We start from the raw sequence: 15,668 nt of genomic DNA on the forward strand, positions 1-15,668 counted from the left end.
CTCGTGTCTGTGCTCCACAGTCCAGGCCACTGTGTTTGCCCTGCAGCAGCGCCTGCACTCTGCACGCCCCCCAGCCGCCCATTGTGTCATCACAGGGGCAGTGGAACACATTGGGTTTGGGAGGGGGAGCTTAGCGCCAGTGGGAGTGGGACACATGCATACTGTGTAGGGGTGGATAGTGGAAGTTGAGAGGGGCAGTAGAACACATGGGGTTGTAGTGTTGGTGGCAACTTGGGGCCAGTGGGGGATCCTGGGATGGGATATACCCTGGATTTGCCATTAGGTTTAGTGGTGGATACGCATTGCAAAGGATAGGGGATAGTACAACAGGACATTTGAGGGTTATGTGGTTTATGATGGATAGTCAAAGTGGCAACTTTCAAGGTCTGCAAATAAGCTGCAAATAAGTTGCTTACAAATGAGCTTTCCCCACTATGACCTGGATAAATTGGAATCGTTTTATGTCTTTGTCCTGTATTTTCCCTCTGGATAAAAAAAAATCTACTTGTACTTCATATTCATGATGATACAGTTTTATTTCTTTTCAGTGGTTGGCCCAGACATTTTGGATCAGTAATGCATACATGCTGTATACCACTTGGTCTACTGTGACACTAATGAGCGCACAGAGTTCACTATGTGGGAGCCAGAGAGCAACTGGCGGTCAGCTTTAGCTCAAGGCAAGTCAGAGGGAGACGGGGACTGTTAACACATTGAGTTTCAAAAACACAGTATTGTGCTTTCGTTTACATGGGGTTTTTATTTGTGAAATGGGACTCTTAACCATGCTTTGTGTGTGAGATTGTGGGAGCTCTGAAAGAGATTACGATCAAAAACTTGTGAAAAGTAGCTGGTCCTACACACATTTTTGTACTTCCGCAGGGAGTGAAGTTGTAGATAAGCCATGACCCTCCCATTTGAAATCTCCCTTTTCCACCCATTCTGGGGAGGCCCGACCCCTCCAGAGTTGGGCTTGATAATTAAGCTGGACAATTTACGCGTCCTATAACCACATTTTTCACTGCTCTCCCCCTGCAGCTGTGAAACCAGCTCCCCACCTCATGGGCTGGGCTGCTGTAGTTGGTCATGGGTCCAGCAGTGGCTGACACTACTACTTCCTTTCATATCTCTCCCTGCCATCTCTTGACCCTTGAAAACACTCTAAAACAAAGAAGGTTCATGAGTGGGTTCATTGGCCCCCTCTCATCTATAAGGGGGATCCTGCTGTGTTATCAGCCGTAGCTGACACTAACCCCTTTTGTCTCTTCACCCTCTCCATCTCTCACCAACATGCTAAAAGATAGAAATATGTGCTTATGAGCTGTTCCAGTAGGTTGACTCCAGGTTCAGAAGGTGTTCTGGGGTGATCCAGTGAGATCCTATCCAGGTGGTCAGGGGATCCTGTGGGGGTTACTGGCAGTACAGCTGGCTCTACCCCCTGTGTTTCTGTATTTCTTTACCCCATCTCTCGGCCTATGACGCGCCCACTGAAAATGGGAACACTTAATCTTGAAGCAATTCATGTGGAGGCCCTTTGCACAGGCCCGTCTGTGTCTATTCCCCTATTCCCTTTTTTCATTTGGTTTTCTCACTTGAAGAGTCAGGCCTGGTGTTTCTCCCCTACTGTGCATTGGCCCGGTGGTGCTTGTGGTGCTTGGATGCTGCATCAGGGAGGAGGGGAGGATGGTAGGAGAGAAGGATATGAAGAGAGGAGGAGAGGGATAGATGAGGAAGGGAGGAGAGGAGGAGATGAGTATGGGAAAAGAGGAGAGGAGAGGAAGGTGGAGAAGTGGAGGAGAGAGAGATTTTCTGCAGACTGAAACTGTAGCCATCTAGTCACAGCTGCCAGACAGGCTTAGGCAAGAAAAAAGAAGTGCTGTAAAAACAAAATAGTGATGGCTTTTCTCCTGGAGGGTCAGGTCTGTTGATGGTTTGTTTGAGTTCCAAGTTGCTCTCCAGAGAAAAAGGAGTACACAAGGCACACAGACAGACAGACCAGGAGACAGACAGACCGGTAGACAAGTAGGCAGAAACACACACACACACACACACACACACACACACACACACACACACACACACACACACACACACACACACACACACACACACACACACACACACACACACACACACACACACACACAGTCAGCAGACCGGAAGACAGAGACCATGCAGAGAGAAACAGAAGGACAGTTCCATTCCATACACATAATTAGCCTACACACTCTGTCTCTGACACACCCTCAAACCATCACAAACCCCTTTTGGTTTTCCAGCACACACACGAGCGCGCACACACACACACACACACACACACACACACACACACACACACACACACACACACACACACACACACACACAGGCAAACCAGAATAGAAGGCGCTGACTCGTCTTTACTGGAGGTCCCTCCCGTCAGCCCTCCTCTGGTCTCTGGGATCCCCACAGCTGATGACTGTAGCCAGCATGCAGCCCTCTTCTCATGTCAACACCCACTGCACAGCAGACACTCGTCTCTCTCCTCTCCTCTCCTTTCTCGCTCTCTCTCTTTCTTTCGCTCTCCCTGGTTCTTTCCCTCCCTCTCTCTTACCACTGTATAGTATATCCATCCTCTGTGCATTCTCATTCTCCCTTTCTCGCTCTCTCTCTCTGTCTTTCCTTCCTCTGTCTCAGTATGCGTCTGCCTTTCTCTCGAGTCTATCGCTTTCCATCTCTCTCCACGTCTACTTTCCATCTCCATGCCCATCTCTCTCTCTCTCTCTCTATCTCTCTCTCTCTCTCTCTCTCTCTCTCTCTCTCTCTCTCTCTCTGTCCTTTTCATCTCAAGCTCTGGCTGCCTCGGAGACGGATATTCAGACAGACGTTAAGGGAGTTCTCACTCCAGCCGCCTCCAGTGCAGTGGGAGAGCTAGTGAGAGAGATGGAAGCAGAGAGAGGAAGCGAGGGAGGGAGGAAGAGTGACAGACACATAGGGGCAGAGAATAATATTGCGCTTCTCTCTCACAGAGAGAAAAAAAACTTCTCTCACTTGCTCTCTCCCAGGCCTCATCCCCCATCCCCACCCCCACTGGCTTCCTCCTGACATACTGTAACAGAGATTTCACAAGAGGCCTTGAAAAATTCACTGTGTGAAGAATTCCAGATTTCTGTCCACTTGCACACTCTCCCTCTAACACACTCTCACTTCAGGCTGCATTTTTGCCACGCTGAGGTTTCAGGCCGAACCGAGGTTAAGGTCGTAGTTATCGATCACACAGCTCTCCTTTCAGGCCAGTTATGGAGTCCGTTTTTATAGCCGCGGCATCGATGCGTTTCGGAGGAAAAGATTGAATCATTATTTTCATGGATGGAAAACACGGCTGTCTGTCATCATGTCCTTTGATGGTCGCTGTGAATATCTGTCTGTAGCTCAGGATGTGAAGCTCAGCTGTGCTTAACAAACACCGTCCATCTGTGTGTTTTTTATATTGGCTTCTAAATACAGTCCTTTTATTTTTCCAGGTCTTTAAGGGTGAATTTCAGCTACCTGATTTTCTAAAAGAACAATCACAGGTATGCAATGCTATCCTGCCTGTCGTTCATGATTTCCTTCCCCTCCGAAACCGAATCTCTTGCCCATTTAGTTTTGTTGTCTGTTCACTCATGATAATCGCTTTTTTTGGCCTGATTAATTTCCACCCTTCCTCTTACTTGGTTTCCCCCTTTTGCAAGCCGATAGTAGCAACCGCCGGTTTGATGCCTTTGCCTTGCAGTTTCTCTCTCTCTCTCTCTCTCTCTCTCTCTCTCTCTCTCTCTCCCTCCCCCCAGTCTTCCTAATCTGATGTGCTGACTTACGTTCATGTTTGGGAATGCATCCTCTCGCATTAGTGGTTTAGCTCTCTGGCGTCAGTTTCTGACATTTCCACCCCACCATGAGTCAGTCCCCACACGCACCTCTCCCTCTGTCATATGGTACTATACCGCCCCCTTCTGTTTGTCACTGGTAGTGCATTACTAACTTCACATCACACATGAAAATAACCGCAGGGCACTGTTTTTTGCTGTTTGAAGTACATGGTTTTGTGATGATTTAGGTTGGTTTACTCAAAATAAATTCCCCATGGAGTCTTAAAGTATTCAGCTTTAAAACCTAGCTGTGAGTTAACCCACCCGTTTCTCGCAAGATTGTGCTTCAGAAAATACCCTCTGGTTTGTTGGGTTGGGAATTGCGTTTCTGCACAACACCAAGAATGAATCATCTGTTCAGCAGATATGGTACCAGATGGAAGAACTGCTATTCTAGCATATTTGCCATACTTATACTTTTCAGAATTTGTTGAGACCGCCGAGACCTCAAATCGACATGTCCCATTGTGTCAGTTTGCTGGATGGTGCAATTGTCCTTTTAGTTTGGGCTTCTTTCTGTATGTTGAGTATCAAGACTGAGAGGAGGAGAAGAAGAAGAGAAAGAAGAAGATGAAGAAGAAGAAGAAGAAAGCTCTGTGCCGCTTTTGCTGTGTTTCCTCCCGTAATGGCTCCCACCGATGTTGTTGCACAAGCGTAGCCATTGTGACAGTCATCCTCATTGTCTATGAAAATGTGCCTGGCTTCCCTTTGATCAGCCCCTCTTTCCCTTTGATGCAGGCCTCACTGCACATTTTGTCGCATCCCCCAAAACACTGACACTTTGTTCTATTCATTCTCTCTCTCTCTCTCTCTCTCTCTCTCTGTGCAGCTCCAGAAAACTCCAGAGAAGCCGAATCCCAGTTAGGGAAGGATGGAGGCTGGAGGGCAGCCATCACGCCCACACAAGTGAGCACCAATTTTCCTGTTTATTTCTTCATAGGCTTTTTTATCGAGAGAGCCAGGTTGGTTGTTAGGAGGCTGACTAAATTAGAGATTACATACTGTAGTGTGCAATGCTGCCCTATAAAGGCAAAGTGCAGTAACTACAATTGTCTCAAAATTGAGTTTAGACTGAAAATGGTCTTCATTACACCTCCTTTATCTTGTGACAAAACATTATGGTCCGTATTTGTTCCGTTTCGGAGATATTGTCATGCCAAACTTGCAGTAACTACAACCAAATGACTACTACAGAGACTTTTAAGGCACTTTTCTGTTTCAATATTTGCATTGTTACATCACTTTGCCTTTGTAGGGCAGAATTGCAATGTAATCTTCAAGGACCCTCTCGAAAATGATATTTTTATCTCAAGAGGCTATCCTCTAATAAAGAAATTTGAATTTGAAACAAAAAGAGAATAAAATACAGTATAAGGGGTGTATCCTCTCCGGTTTTGTCACAATGGTTAAGTTCATCTCAGCACTTACTGTAAATACTGTACAGAGTCTGTAGTCTCACTTATTACATGTAAGAACAATTCCGATTTTGAATGGAATTCTGACAGTAACTCTGTTTGCATACAAGTCGTATAAACGTTTTATTCTGAATGAAGCGTGTTGCGGGAATATTCAGATTTCAAAACACTGTTCCAAGACACGTAATTGGAATATGCCAAGACTTGTTTTGCCAAGACATCACTGCCAATATTCTATTTGACACCGGAATACTCTGCGTGCGTGCGTGCGATTATCTAACAGGATGCGTGTGTTGGTCTGTCCACAGGGTGCAGCGGGCCTGAATCAGCCAGTCAGATGTGGACATCGGTCATTCTCACCAAGCAGGGACTTAAATGAATGACCACACACACACACACACACACACACACACACACACACACACACACACACACACACACACACACACACACACACACACACACACACACACACACACACACACACACACACACACACACACACACACACACACACACACAAGACTTTTTGACACACGTACACAATCATGCAGTGCATTTTACAGCATCTGAAGGCAAAAGTATTCATGAATCACAAGACACAGACACTGACACAAACATGGACAGACACACACACACACACACACACACACACACACACACACACACACACACACACACACACACACACACACCAAGAGAGCTGGGGGTCGTTTCTCGACAGTGCCTTTGCTAACGACTTTAGCCATTTTGTTCGTTCTTAAGACCAACGTTGTAACCAAGGTCTTGAGTTGGTCTTAAGTTGTTCTTAAGTTGTTCTTAAGTTATTCTTAAGTTGGTCTTGCGTCTAAAGACCAACTGAAGACCAACTTAAGACCAACTTAAGACCAACTCAAGAGCAACTTACGACCAACTCAAGACCGACTTAAGACGGTTAGCAAAGGCAAGAATCGAGAAACGGACTCCTGGATGGCCTTGCGCTGGCCTGGACCACTTCATGGAGAACTTGTTTGGCCTTTGATGTTGTACTGTAACATATGTGGCCTACGAATGTCATTGCTGGTTATTTCTTCATTACACAGTACTCATTGGAATTCGCCTCTTTGGCTACTTAATAAATCTGTGATTCTGTTATAAGATGAAACAGTAAAACAATTTGAATTGCAAAAGGAAGTATTTATGAAAGAGTTAAAAAAAACTGTTAGCTTTTAAAGATGCAATATCTATTTTAATGTTTTGATTGATTTTTTTTTTCTCCATGCCTTTGTATTGTGCAATTCCTTGGGTACCTGCGTGCATCACCAATTCAAGGTGTTTGGATCATGTGAAGACAAGACAAACAGCATTTTGTAAAACATGTACTTATCATACTGATTTTTTTCTTTGTATATGGAGCCGTATTTAAATGATTTGTCAGTGTTGGGCAAGAATTTGCCCCATCAGATTCCAACTCCCTACACCACACCAATGGCAAAAGTGACAAATGATTGTGGTAGCTCATTGCATAGAAAAAAGAATAAATTATTTTGAACTTGTTCCAAAATCTTTTCAGATGCCATGTAATGAAAATTGTACAGTATATAAAAATCAATCATTGTTCTGTATTATCTGTGATTTATTTTTTCACCTCCCCCTCATCCAAAGTGAATGCCTACTCCATCTACTCCACTGTCAGAGGTAGTGGATGATGGATTGATGGGGTTTGAAATACTGAACTTTAAGGAAACCCCTCACACGCCACTGGCACAGGACTGAAGCCTTGGAGAAACTGGAGGACTGGAAGGACAAAGACTAAAAGACTGCCTGCCTTGGGACTGACAGTCTGGAATTGTGACAAAAAATAAATTCAGACTAAGAAGAAGGAAATCAAAATATGGGCTTTTCCATGCTCTTTCAGTTCTGGCGTTGTGTTTTACATCAACTTGCAAGAATTAAAGTGTTACTGTACTGATACACAACTCAAGTTACACCACACAAGAAGAGGTCTTGAAGTGACTGCAATGTTACCGTGATTATGCACCACAAGAGTGGTTTCAAGAATGTAAAGCTTTTTTTTTTGTCTAGGAGCAACTTTTTTTTATTACGTTACATTCAAGATAAATGGTACATCCTTTACAATAGTACATACTTCATCATTCAAATGTTGGTGTCCAAAATAAAGCGGTTTCAAATGCAGAGAATCCAGTGCACAACAATTAATTCAGGAATCAACACGTAACATAACAGTCAACATGTAACAAAGCTTTCCCCACACATTCAACTGTACAAGTCTCCAAGTTATACAGGGCATCTTAGAAGCAAATTTTTGTCCAAAACCAAACGTAAAAAATAGAATTTAAAATATTTTGCTTTTGTTTTTTTGTCATCAATGTCCTCTTACAAATCCAGGGCGGTTTGCTCAAGTATTTACAGTGTGGTTTAAGTATGGAAAGTAAAGGTCATCTAAAACAAAATGCATTTCACAGTAGAAATTAATAGCATGAGGATCAACAACAGTCTTCAAGGTGTAGTGATTGCTCTTCTGCACTAGAGAGAGGGAAAAGGGTGATGTTAGGTGTACAGCCTTTGGTACATGAGCTCCTGTCAGTAACATCTCTTTGTATGGGTACTGGTGCACCCTTAAGAAGCTGAGCTTGCTTGACACTTACAAAGACAACCAACCCAGAGGTAGTTGGTAAAACCTGTTAAAAGAAGAACAAAGGCCTTCATTCTTTCAAAACAATTGTGTGAGTTTTTTAACCGTATGTCTTTGCAAAAAATGGGCTGTAATGGAACTTAAGACGTTTGGAGAAGTGGAGTGTTTTAAAGCTCTCTCACTGAGAATTCCAATTACAAACGACAGGCCCAAATGACAAAAAATTACTACTCACTGTTACAAACACACTACAACTGGCTCTTCTTCAATCAGGTTTCCTACCACCTCTGGGGTAAATAAACAAGGTTCATCACTTAAACCACTTTAGTAGTACTTACCCCCTGCCCTCAAAAGCTGAGAGAAGGAGGCATGGGCTTAATCCAATATGATCACTATATTTTGCAGCCTACTGTTTAGGGAGCAAAACAATGCAACGTGCAGCCTATGCAGTGGACTACACAGTGTACAGTATGAGTGAACATTTTGGACAAAGACGTGGTGCCTGTGGGTCCATTTCAATACGTTCCTCCAGGCTTGTTCCTCAGTCCTCACACCTCCTCCTCCTGCAGAGTGGCTTTTAGGCCTATTTAAAATCCTGTATATTTCTGAATGATACTTTTGCAAGATATTGCATTAAAAAAGCCTTTCTATTGAGAAATGATTGATGACGTCAAGCCTTGCATCAAGGAGTCCAAAGGCTGGAGGAAACAACAGTAAGAACGAATTGAAAGGACACCTAACGTACAGTGTACCACTTCCTTTAATTCCGTGATGAGAACCTGGACCATATGCTTGGACCCTCAGAATCATCTTCCTGAAGTATCACCGCTGCCATGCTGCAGGATTTTGGGAAGACTAGTTGATCACAGATGAAGGTCTTTCCCGATGTGGCAAGCCGATAGAGAATTATATGCTTAATTATTATTATTTTTATTTTTTTTACTTTATTCTTTCTTCAGAAACCAGTGTAGTAAAGATCTGAAATATACATGTGAATAGAAATATACATATACACACACTACCACAGACAAATTTTCAAGACACCTCCACCTGCCCAGTTTTTGCTGAAATGCATGCAAGTAAATGTTTTTTTTTTCAATCACAATTTAATTCTCGAATTAAAGCTAACAGATAAAGAAAAGATACTTTAAACTTAATTGGAAACTTGAAAGAATGTATCTCTTTACTTTGCAATGTGTCAATCCATTGTCTTACAAATTGGACAAATGGGGTGCAGACACATATTTGCATGCAAATATGAGAGTGTATGTATATGTACAGTATATTCACTAAATATACAGACAGTATGGACTTACTTTGTTTCATGTTCATTTTGGTGACACTCAAAGTTTGTAGAACATAAAGTACGCTTTTTCCGTACTAATGTTGGTTTATTTTTGTATTTGTGATACGCACTGGTGACATCCTGTTGCATTGCAGAACAGAAAAAACCAGAACAGAATCCTTTTTGGAACCAATCAGGGGCCACTTCCTGTACAATTCCTCCCAGAGGAGGAGCTTCTGTGAAAGGGGTGAGGCTTAGGGGTCAGAGGTTACCTGGACGTCCTGGCATTAAAAAGGAAGCTGTGTGCCTAAAGGATGAGCCCCTCCACCTGCCATTGGTTTCCCTGCAGGCTTCACTGGGGCATGCCGGGGCAGTAGTGCCAAAGTGCAAATAGTAATAGTAGTAAAATGCAGCTATAAGGCAGCATAAACTCATAGTACTGTATGTGTTTACTGGGCATTAATGGCAGTGAAAAGGATTTGCAGGTAACAACAATAGTAAGGGCAAGAAAATAACTTGATCCTTTCTTTTTTGTTTTTGTTTGTTAAGAAAAGGATACGGGGGTTTTGCGCATTCATAATGGAATACAAATACCATGACAAAAATGTCATCATCATCATCGTCAACATATTGGCACAGTCATTTTGGTCACAAAACGGACAGTCTTGTTTTTCTTCGTGGCTAACAGAGCTAACAGCTAGTCAAGTTAGTCGAGAATGGTGATGTCCCATGTCTATACCCAGTGGTCCTTCGAGTCGGATCATGAGTAAAAACACATCACTTTTGCAGTCTAAAAGATTTAACTCTGTTGAACATCTGCAAGACCACCCACGGTTCTGTGAAAACGTCACTCACAGACAGGCATAATACTTGTGATCCACTGATAATGGGGGTAGGTAGGTAGGTAGGAAGAGTCAAAGGTTTTTGCTCATGAAAACTCTGTGTTGGCCATACCATTAGGCGCAAGTCATTACAAAAGGTTTAAAGTGATCAGATCCACCTGATAGCAGGATGTACTGCATGTGCCTCATCTTTGTGTAAACTGTATTTGTTTGCACACTTTTGGTGTGTGTGTGTGTGTGTGTGTGTGTGTGTGTGTGTGTGTGTGTGTGTGTGTGTGTGTGTGTGTGTGTGTGTGTGTGTGTGTGTGTGTGTGTGTGTGTGTGTGTGTGTGTTGTTGCTGTTGCTGCTGCTGCTGGATGTGTGGAGTGGAGAGAGCTTCGAGAACATCAGTCAGTCACGGTGTGATCAAGCATCACGCATCAAGCATGCAGACGAGTCAACGGTCTGACACAACAGCATTCTGTGACAGGCAATAGATACGTATGTATTAAGACTGGAAGTACTGGGGCTTGGAGGGGGTAGTCCGCTCTCGGGCACCTCCCCTCTCTACCTTACCTGATCCTGGGCCAGATCAGGGGACCAACTTCCCCCTTTCCCCTCCCTGTCGGGTGGGTCTCTCTGCTCCAGAGGGACAGAGAAGGGGCGTGGTGTTGGGAGTGGTCTGGGTGACGTCAGCGATTTCGGTCAAGTTTGCAGGAGTTGGGGGGACGAGACAGGGTCGACCACCATGGTCGAGAGGAGGAAGATACTGTCCTGTCTGAGGTTTGCTATCTGCAGAGGCATTAGGGTGTTCATGTTCTGTCCTCCCAGCCTCCTCTCTTAGCCTCTGCCCTCTTCCTCCTCGTCTTGATTCAGTTTTTGTCTTGCTAGTCCTCCTTTCTTAGGTCACTTGTTGTCGATGAGGGTCTGAACCTTGTGCACCAACTCGCGGGCGATTTGGAGTATTTGATGAACATCATGCCGTTCTGCCATTTCTGTTAACACAGAAAGAAAGAAAGAAAGAAAGAAAGAAAGAAAGAAAGAAAGAAAGAAAGAAAGAAAGAAAGAAAGAGCAGATAGATAGGCAGACATATAGACAGACTATCAATATAAGTTGACTTTTACTCAAATATACACATTTTTAGAAGTCAGATATCACACAGACATGTTCCTTTTGGTGCCATCTGAAACAATACCAAGTTTTACTACCTCAAACTGCTTTGGAGACGAGTCCCTCCAAAGTTTGAGTGCCACACCCACTTTTCAATACCATGAATTGTAAACATGAATTCATTTAAAAGCAGATTTGGACACCTCCAGCTTTAGTTTGAAGACAGATAGAGGCCTGCAAATGGCCATCTCCCCTCAGTATGACCCTGGCTATCAGGTATTGTCCTTACAAATAGCATAGTGTGACAATGTTTGGATATATTGAGCCTTTAAAACTGGATTTGTGAAAAGTGTGATGAAGAGTTTTGACATTTTGGGGCTACAGGTCTTGGAAAGTATACACACTAACGGAGTTACAACTGGGCATTTAGGCCTTAGAATAAGAGGCTCTCAAAAAGGGCTTTCGGACAAAATTACCCCACGGTACCATCTACTTCATGCTCCAAATTAACCATGTGGGCACCTAATGACTCAAAAGAGCTATTAAACACATGTACATAAACTTTGTTTTCACAGATCTTGATAATCTAGGCTGTCTAAATATGGGCCTGTTTTTTCAAAGTTACCATTATGCAGAGCCGTATATTAACTCTGCTATTATGTATATCTTACTGCCATCTACTGGACCAACCAATTTATCAATTTACACTGTTGTTGTTTTGGTTGACCAATAGATGGCAGTAGACCCAGATACAGTGAAATCATATGGGAAAGTCTCTTGTTTGAAAGGTCATAGAAAAGTCCCTCCATAGTACCTCCACACAGTAGTCCCTCCATCTTACCATTGAAGAACTTGATGATGTCCGTGAAGTCCATGTTGTTGTCCAGGATGATGTCCCGGTAGACCTCCACCAGGGCCAGAGCGATGAAGAGCACAAAATGCTTAGAGGAGATTCGAGGAGCCACCCATATCACCTCCCACACGGCAAACACGTCCTCATACAGGAGCTCTGTCACACAAACACATGGGCACAAACACACACAGACCAATATGCAGACACACACATTACTGTAACAGACAAAAAAGTCAGATAGGAATAAAATGTAGACATGTGATAGGTAGGGTGTCTATAAAGGCTGTTTAGATGGCATGAAATTAGGAAGAGAGATGGCGGCGTGATAACACATGTGTGTAGTTCCACAAGTATACGTAGCAGCTCCACAGGCGTACGCATGCAGTATTTGGGTCTGTCAGGGACATAAGCCTTATTAAGACGTCTATAGAATCTGCCGAAATGTCTATGAGGGATGTTTTTGGGGAGATAAAACTGTGGTGTGCTTCCTCATGTAGCTCTACTTGTACTTGACACATGGTTTTTGTATGTGGGTCAGTCTGCTGTGTCCAAGTCTCTGCCCCCCGTATGTGGATCTATCTGCAGTGTCTAAGTATCTGACCTCTTTTGAAGTCCAGCAGGAACCAGCGGTAGCAAAAGTAGAAGTGGGTGTAGTCTCCATTCTGGTGCATCAGCTCAAACAGCTCTGAGTCCAGGATCTGAATAAGACGCAACGTCAAAGTCATATATGTATTATACATTTATGTACACATAAAACGTTATCAAAAGAAAATCTGCATTGCTTAAAAGATCAGCAGAGATGAGGATTCTATGGCAGGCCCACACTGACACTGACACTGACACAGACACAGACACAGACACAGACACAGACACAGACACAGACACAGACACAGACACAGACACTGACACAGACAGACACAGACAGACACAGACAGACATAGACATAGACATAGACACAGACACACACACACACACACAGAGACACACACACACACACACACAGAGACACACACACATATATAACACACACACACACACACACACACACACACACACACACACACACACACACACACACACACACACACACACACACACACACACACACACACACACACACACACAAAGAAAGGATGTGTTAACAGTCACCTGGATCAAAGACCTCATGTTGGCGAAGTGTGTGTCCATGGCTCTGCCGCCATTGGGGAAGTTCTGACTCATCCTCTTCATTAGCTGTGTAAAGCAGCTGTAGGCCAGGCACTCTGAGAGGGAGATAGAGAGAGAGAGAGAGCAAGAGAGAGAGAGAGCAAGAGAGAGAGAGAGAGAGAGAGAGAGAGAGAGAGAGGGAGAGAAAGAAAGAGAGAGAGAGAGAGAGAGAGAGAGAGAGACAGTGAGACATGGACAAGGAACAGACAGCAGAGATAAATACAAGTGACAGAAACAGACAGGGAGGCAGGGAAGCAGGAAATATACATTGTAAAATGTTGATGACTAGGGCAAAAATGACCCATAATTTCACAGTGAAGGCTATAGGCCCATTCATAACCTGCACGTACCAATTATGTTGATTCTTGGGTTCTGTCCATGCACCTGTTACCTGTAGTTATCTGTAGTTTATGCGCGAGTGTCCTCTCTCTCTGGGTGATTTGATCCATTTTATCAATAATTGTAATCTCTGGTTTAATTACATCCTAGAGCAACGGGTAGGACATGTAAAACAATCTTTATCCTTCTCACATGTAGAATATGAATGGGCGATACTACTCAATTTCTGGAAATAACCTAATTTTCTACCTGACCTTGAGTTAAACGATGATTGAGTTTCACCTGTCATCTGTACCAGCCATGCTCTTCATGTGGCAATGCAAATTCAAACTCCATCCAGCATATGTAATGTGTGTGGGATCAGCTAGCAGCTGTTCAATGATAATTGCTGGATTGGAACCGAAAACAACAGGTGAAAGGTAAACCTCTTATTTTTAACTCCAGGGGAGGTGTACATTTACCTTATTTCCAGAAATGGTGTGGCTATAAGACACATCTGTTGTCTAGACTTTTTGCCAATCTTTAACGTTCTTTGTCATATGTGTCTCAGTGTCTATACAAAGACCAAAGAAGCTCTGAGTACGTCATTCCCATTTTCACCTGTATCAAGCGTGAGTATTTGTGTGAATTTATGCATCACGAAAATGAAAAATATGTCCACAGCCTTCCTGAAATACCTCCAGACACCTCAAAGGAGGTGCAAACCCTGGATGGAAAATGTAATATACTGCTTGACACCTTGGGGATAGCAGCCAGAAAATGACTTAGAATAGTGTTTACAGTCCTAACAGCCTTTCATAAATAGTATGTTAATATCTGAATGTTTTTGATCAATGATAATCGTCCCATTGAGGATTAGTAATTCACTATCACAAGACCTCATTTACAATTTAATTCATGCATTCACTCACACACCAGCTCACTCCACAAGCGAATATATGGCTAACAAGACACTCAGCTGCTATAAGAAGCCCTTTTCCACTTACCATCATCTAAGATGACCATCAGGGGAGCAAGTAGATCACACATGCCCTGGACATAGCCCATCTCCAGATGCTCCCACACATAACTGCCAACCAAAACACAACAGGGAGAAAAGTAAATGAACATACAATATGCAAATTAAATTCTAGGTGGGGAGCACTGTCTGCGGTAAGTCTCCATAAACCTGGGGACCCACGTTCCGAGTCCAACCCTAGATCACATTACATTTTATTACATTACTTAACACTTAGCTGACTTTTTTTTAATCCAAAGTGACATACAGTTATTTTACAGGGTACTTTGTTACAGTCCCTGGCTGGAGCAGAGTGCGGTTAGGTGCCTTGCTCGTGGGTATCTTAGCCATGGAGTGAGATAGGGAGTGGAAGGTTCGGGTGGGATTTCCCCAGTCCTTCCCCCTCTCTCTTTCGCACTGGTTTCCTGACATTCTCTGGCTGGTATACAAGGCCTAAAATATCAAGGTGGGGCAAGGAGCAGAAATGAGGGAATAATAAAATGCATTAAATGATTCAAAGATATTACTAGCAAAGGTTAGATGTACCCTACTGTCAGGGAAGGCAGGGGGGCAAAGGGATCAGTTGTCCCAGGCCCAGGCAGAGAGGGTGTCCAGAATTGTGTCCGCATTACTTTGTTTGTATTGGGTGAGAGGGCCTTGTAGATTACTTTGTCCTGGGACTAAGCAAAGCTGTCAGTGGCCCAGGTCCCAGTGCCCTACACCTGGTTTCAGACAACTTTCCAGAGATATGGAATGCAGCTGAAGAACCTGAGTGGTGAAGGTTCTAAAGATGACAAAGGAGTCTCTTTTCCACCTGGACGAAGCAGGTGCTGGTTTTGGGCTAGTGCTTGTACCAGTTCGGTGTTGGTGCTATCTGCCACTTATCTAAGAACCTACTCAGTTTCCACCAGCTGAGAGCCAGCAAAGTACTGCATCGCCATGCTATTTCATGCGCTACCATCGTCAAAGCAACATCAGCTGTCAACTGTCATCATCAGCTTTGTCATATTTTCTTTTTTTAAAGACATTTTTTTGGTCTTTTAGACTTAATTATGAACAGGACCGTACGAGAGGTAGACAGGACGCAAATGGGGAGAGAGGCGGGGAGGGGGCGGCAA

General features: G+C 43.7%; 2 protein-coding genes across 6 annotated transcripts in view; one reads left to right on the plus strand and one right to left on the minus strand.

Moving 5' to 3' along the window:
- Positions 1-5,682, plus strand: part of tpst1 (tyrosylprotein sulfotransferase 1) — a 66,215-nt gene extending 60,533 nt beyond the window's left edge. The window contains exons 4-6 of one of the 2 annotated variants that reach the window (XM_063204835.1): positions 3,504-3,554; positions 4,717-4,793; positions 5,611-5,682. In XM_063204835.1, coding sequence (XP_063060905.1) covers positions 3,504-3,554; positions 4,717-4,752 — 87 coding nt within the window. In that variant the 3' untranslated portion in view covers positions 4,753-4,793; positions 5,611-5,682. The remainder of the gene's footprint in view (positions 1-3,503; positions 3,555-4,716; positions 4,794-5,610) is intronic. The other variant, XM_063204836.1, reaches the window with a different exon arrangement.
- A 337-nt stretch (positions 5,683-6,019) lies between these two features.
- Positions 6,020-15,668, minus strand: part of sgsm2 (small G protein signaling modulator 2) — an 87,674-nt gene continuing 78,025 nt past the window's right edge. For all 4 annotated transcript variants that reach the window (XM_063204834.1, XM_063204832.1, XM_063204833.1 and 1 more), the window contains 5 exons: positions 14,540-14,622; positions 13,158-13,270; positions 12,610-12,706; positions 11,997-12,164; positions 6,020-11,039 (listed from right to left, as the gene is read on the minus strand). In XM_063204834.1, the coding sequence (XP_063060904.1) occupies positions 10,951-11,039; positions 11,997-12,164; positions 12,610-12,706; positions 13,158-13,270; positions 14,540-14,622 (550 nt within the window). In that variant the 3' untranslated portion in view covers positions 6,020-10,950. The remainder of the gene's footprint in view (positions 11,040-11,996; positions 12,165-12,609; positions 12,707-13,157; positions 13,271-14,539; positions 14,623-15,668) is intronic.

This window comes from Engraulis encrasicolus, chromosome 8, assembly GCF_034702125.1.
Source record: "Engraulis encrasicolus isolate BLACKSEA-1 chromosome 8, IST_EnEncr_1.0, whole genome shotgun sequence".
Classification (NCBI taxonomy): domain Eukaryota; kingdom Metazoa; phylum Chordata; class Actinopteri; order Clupeiformes; family Engraulidae; genus Engraulis; species Engraulis encrasicolus.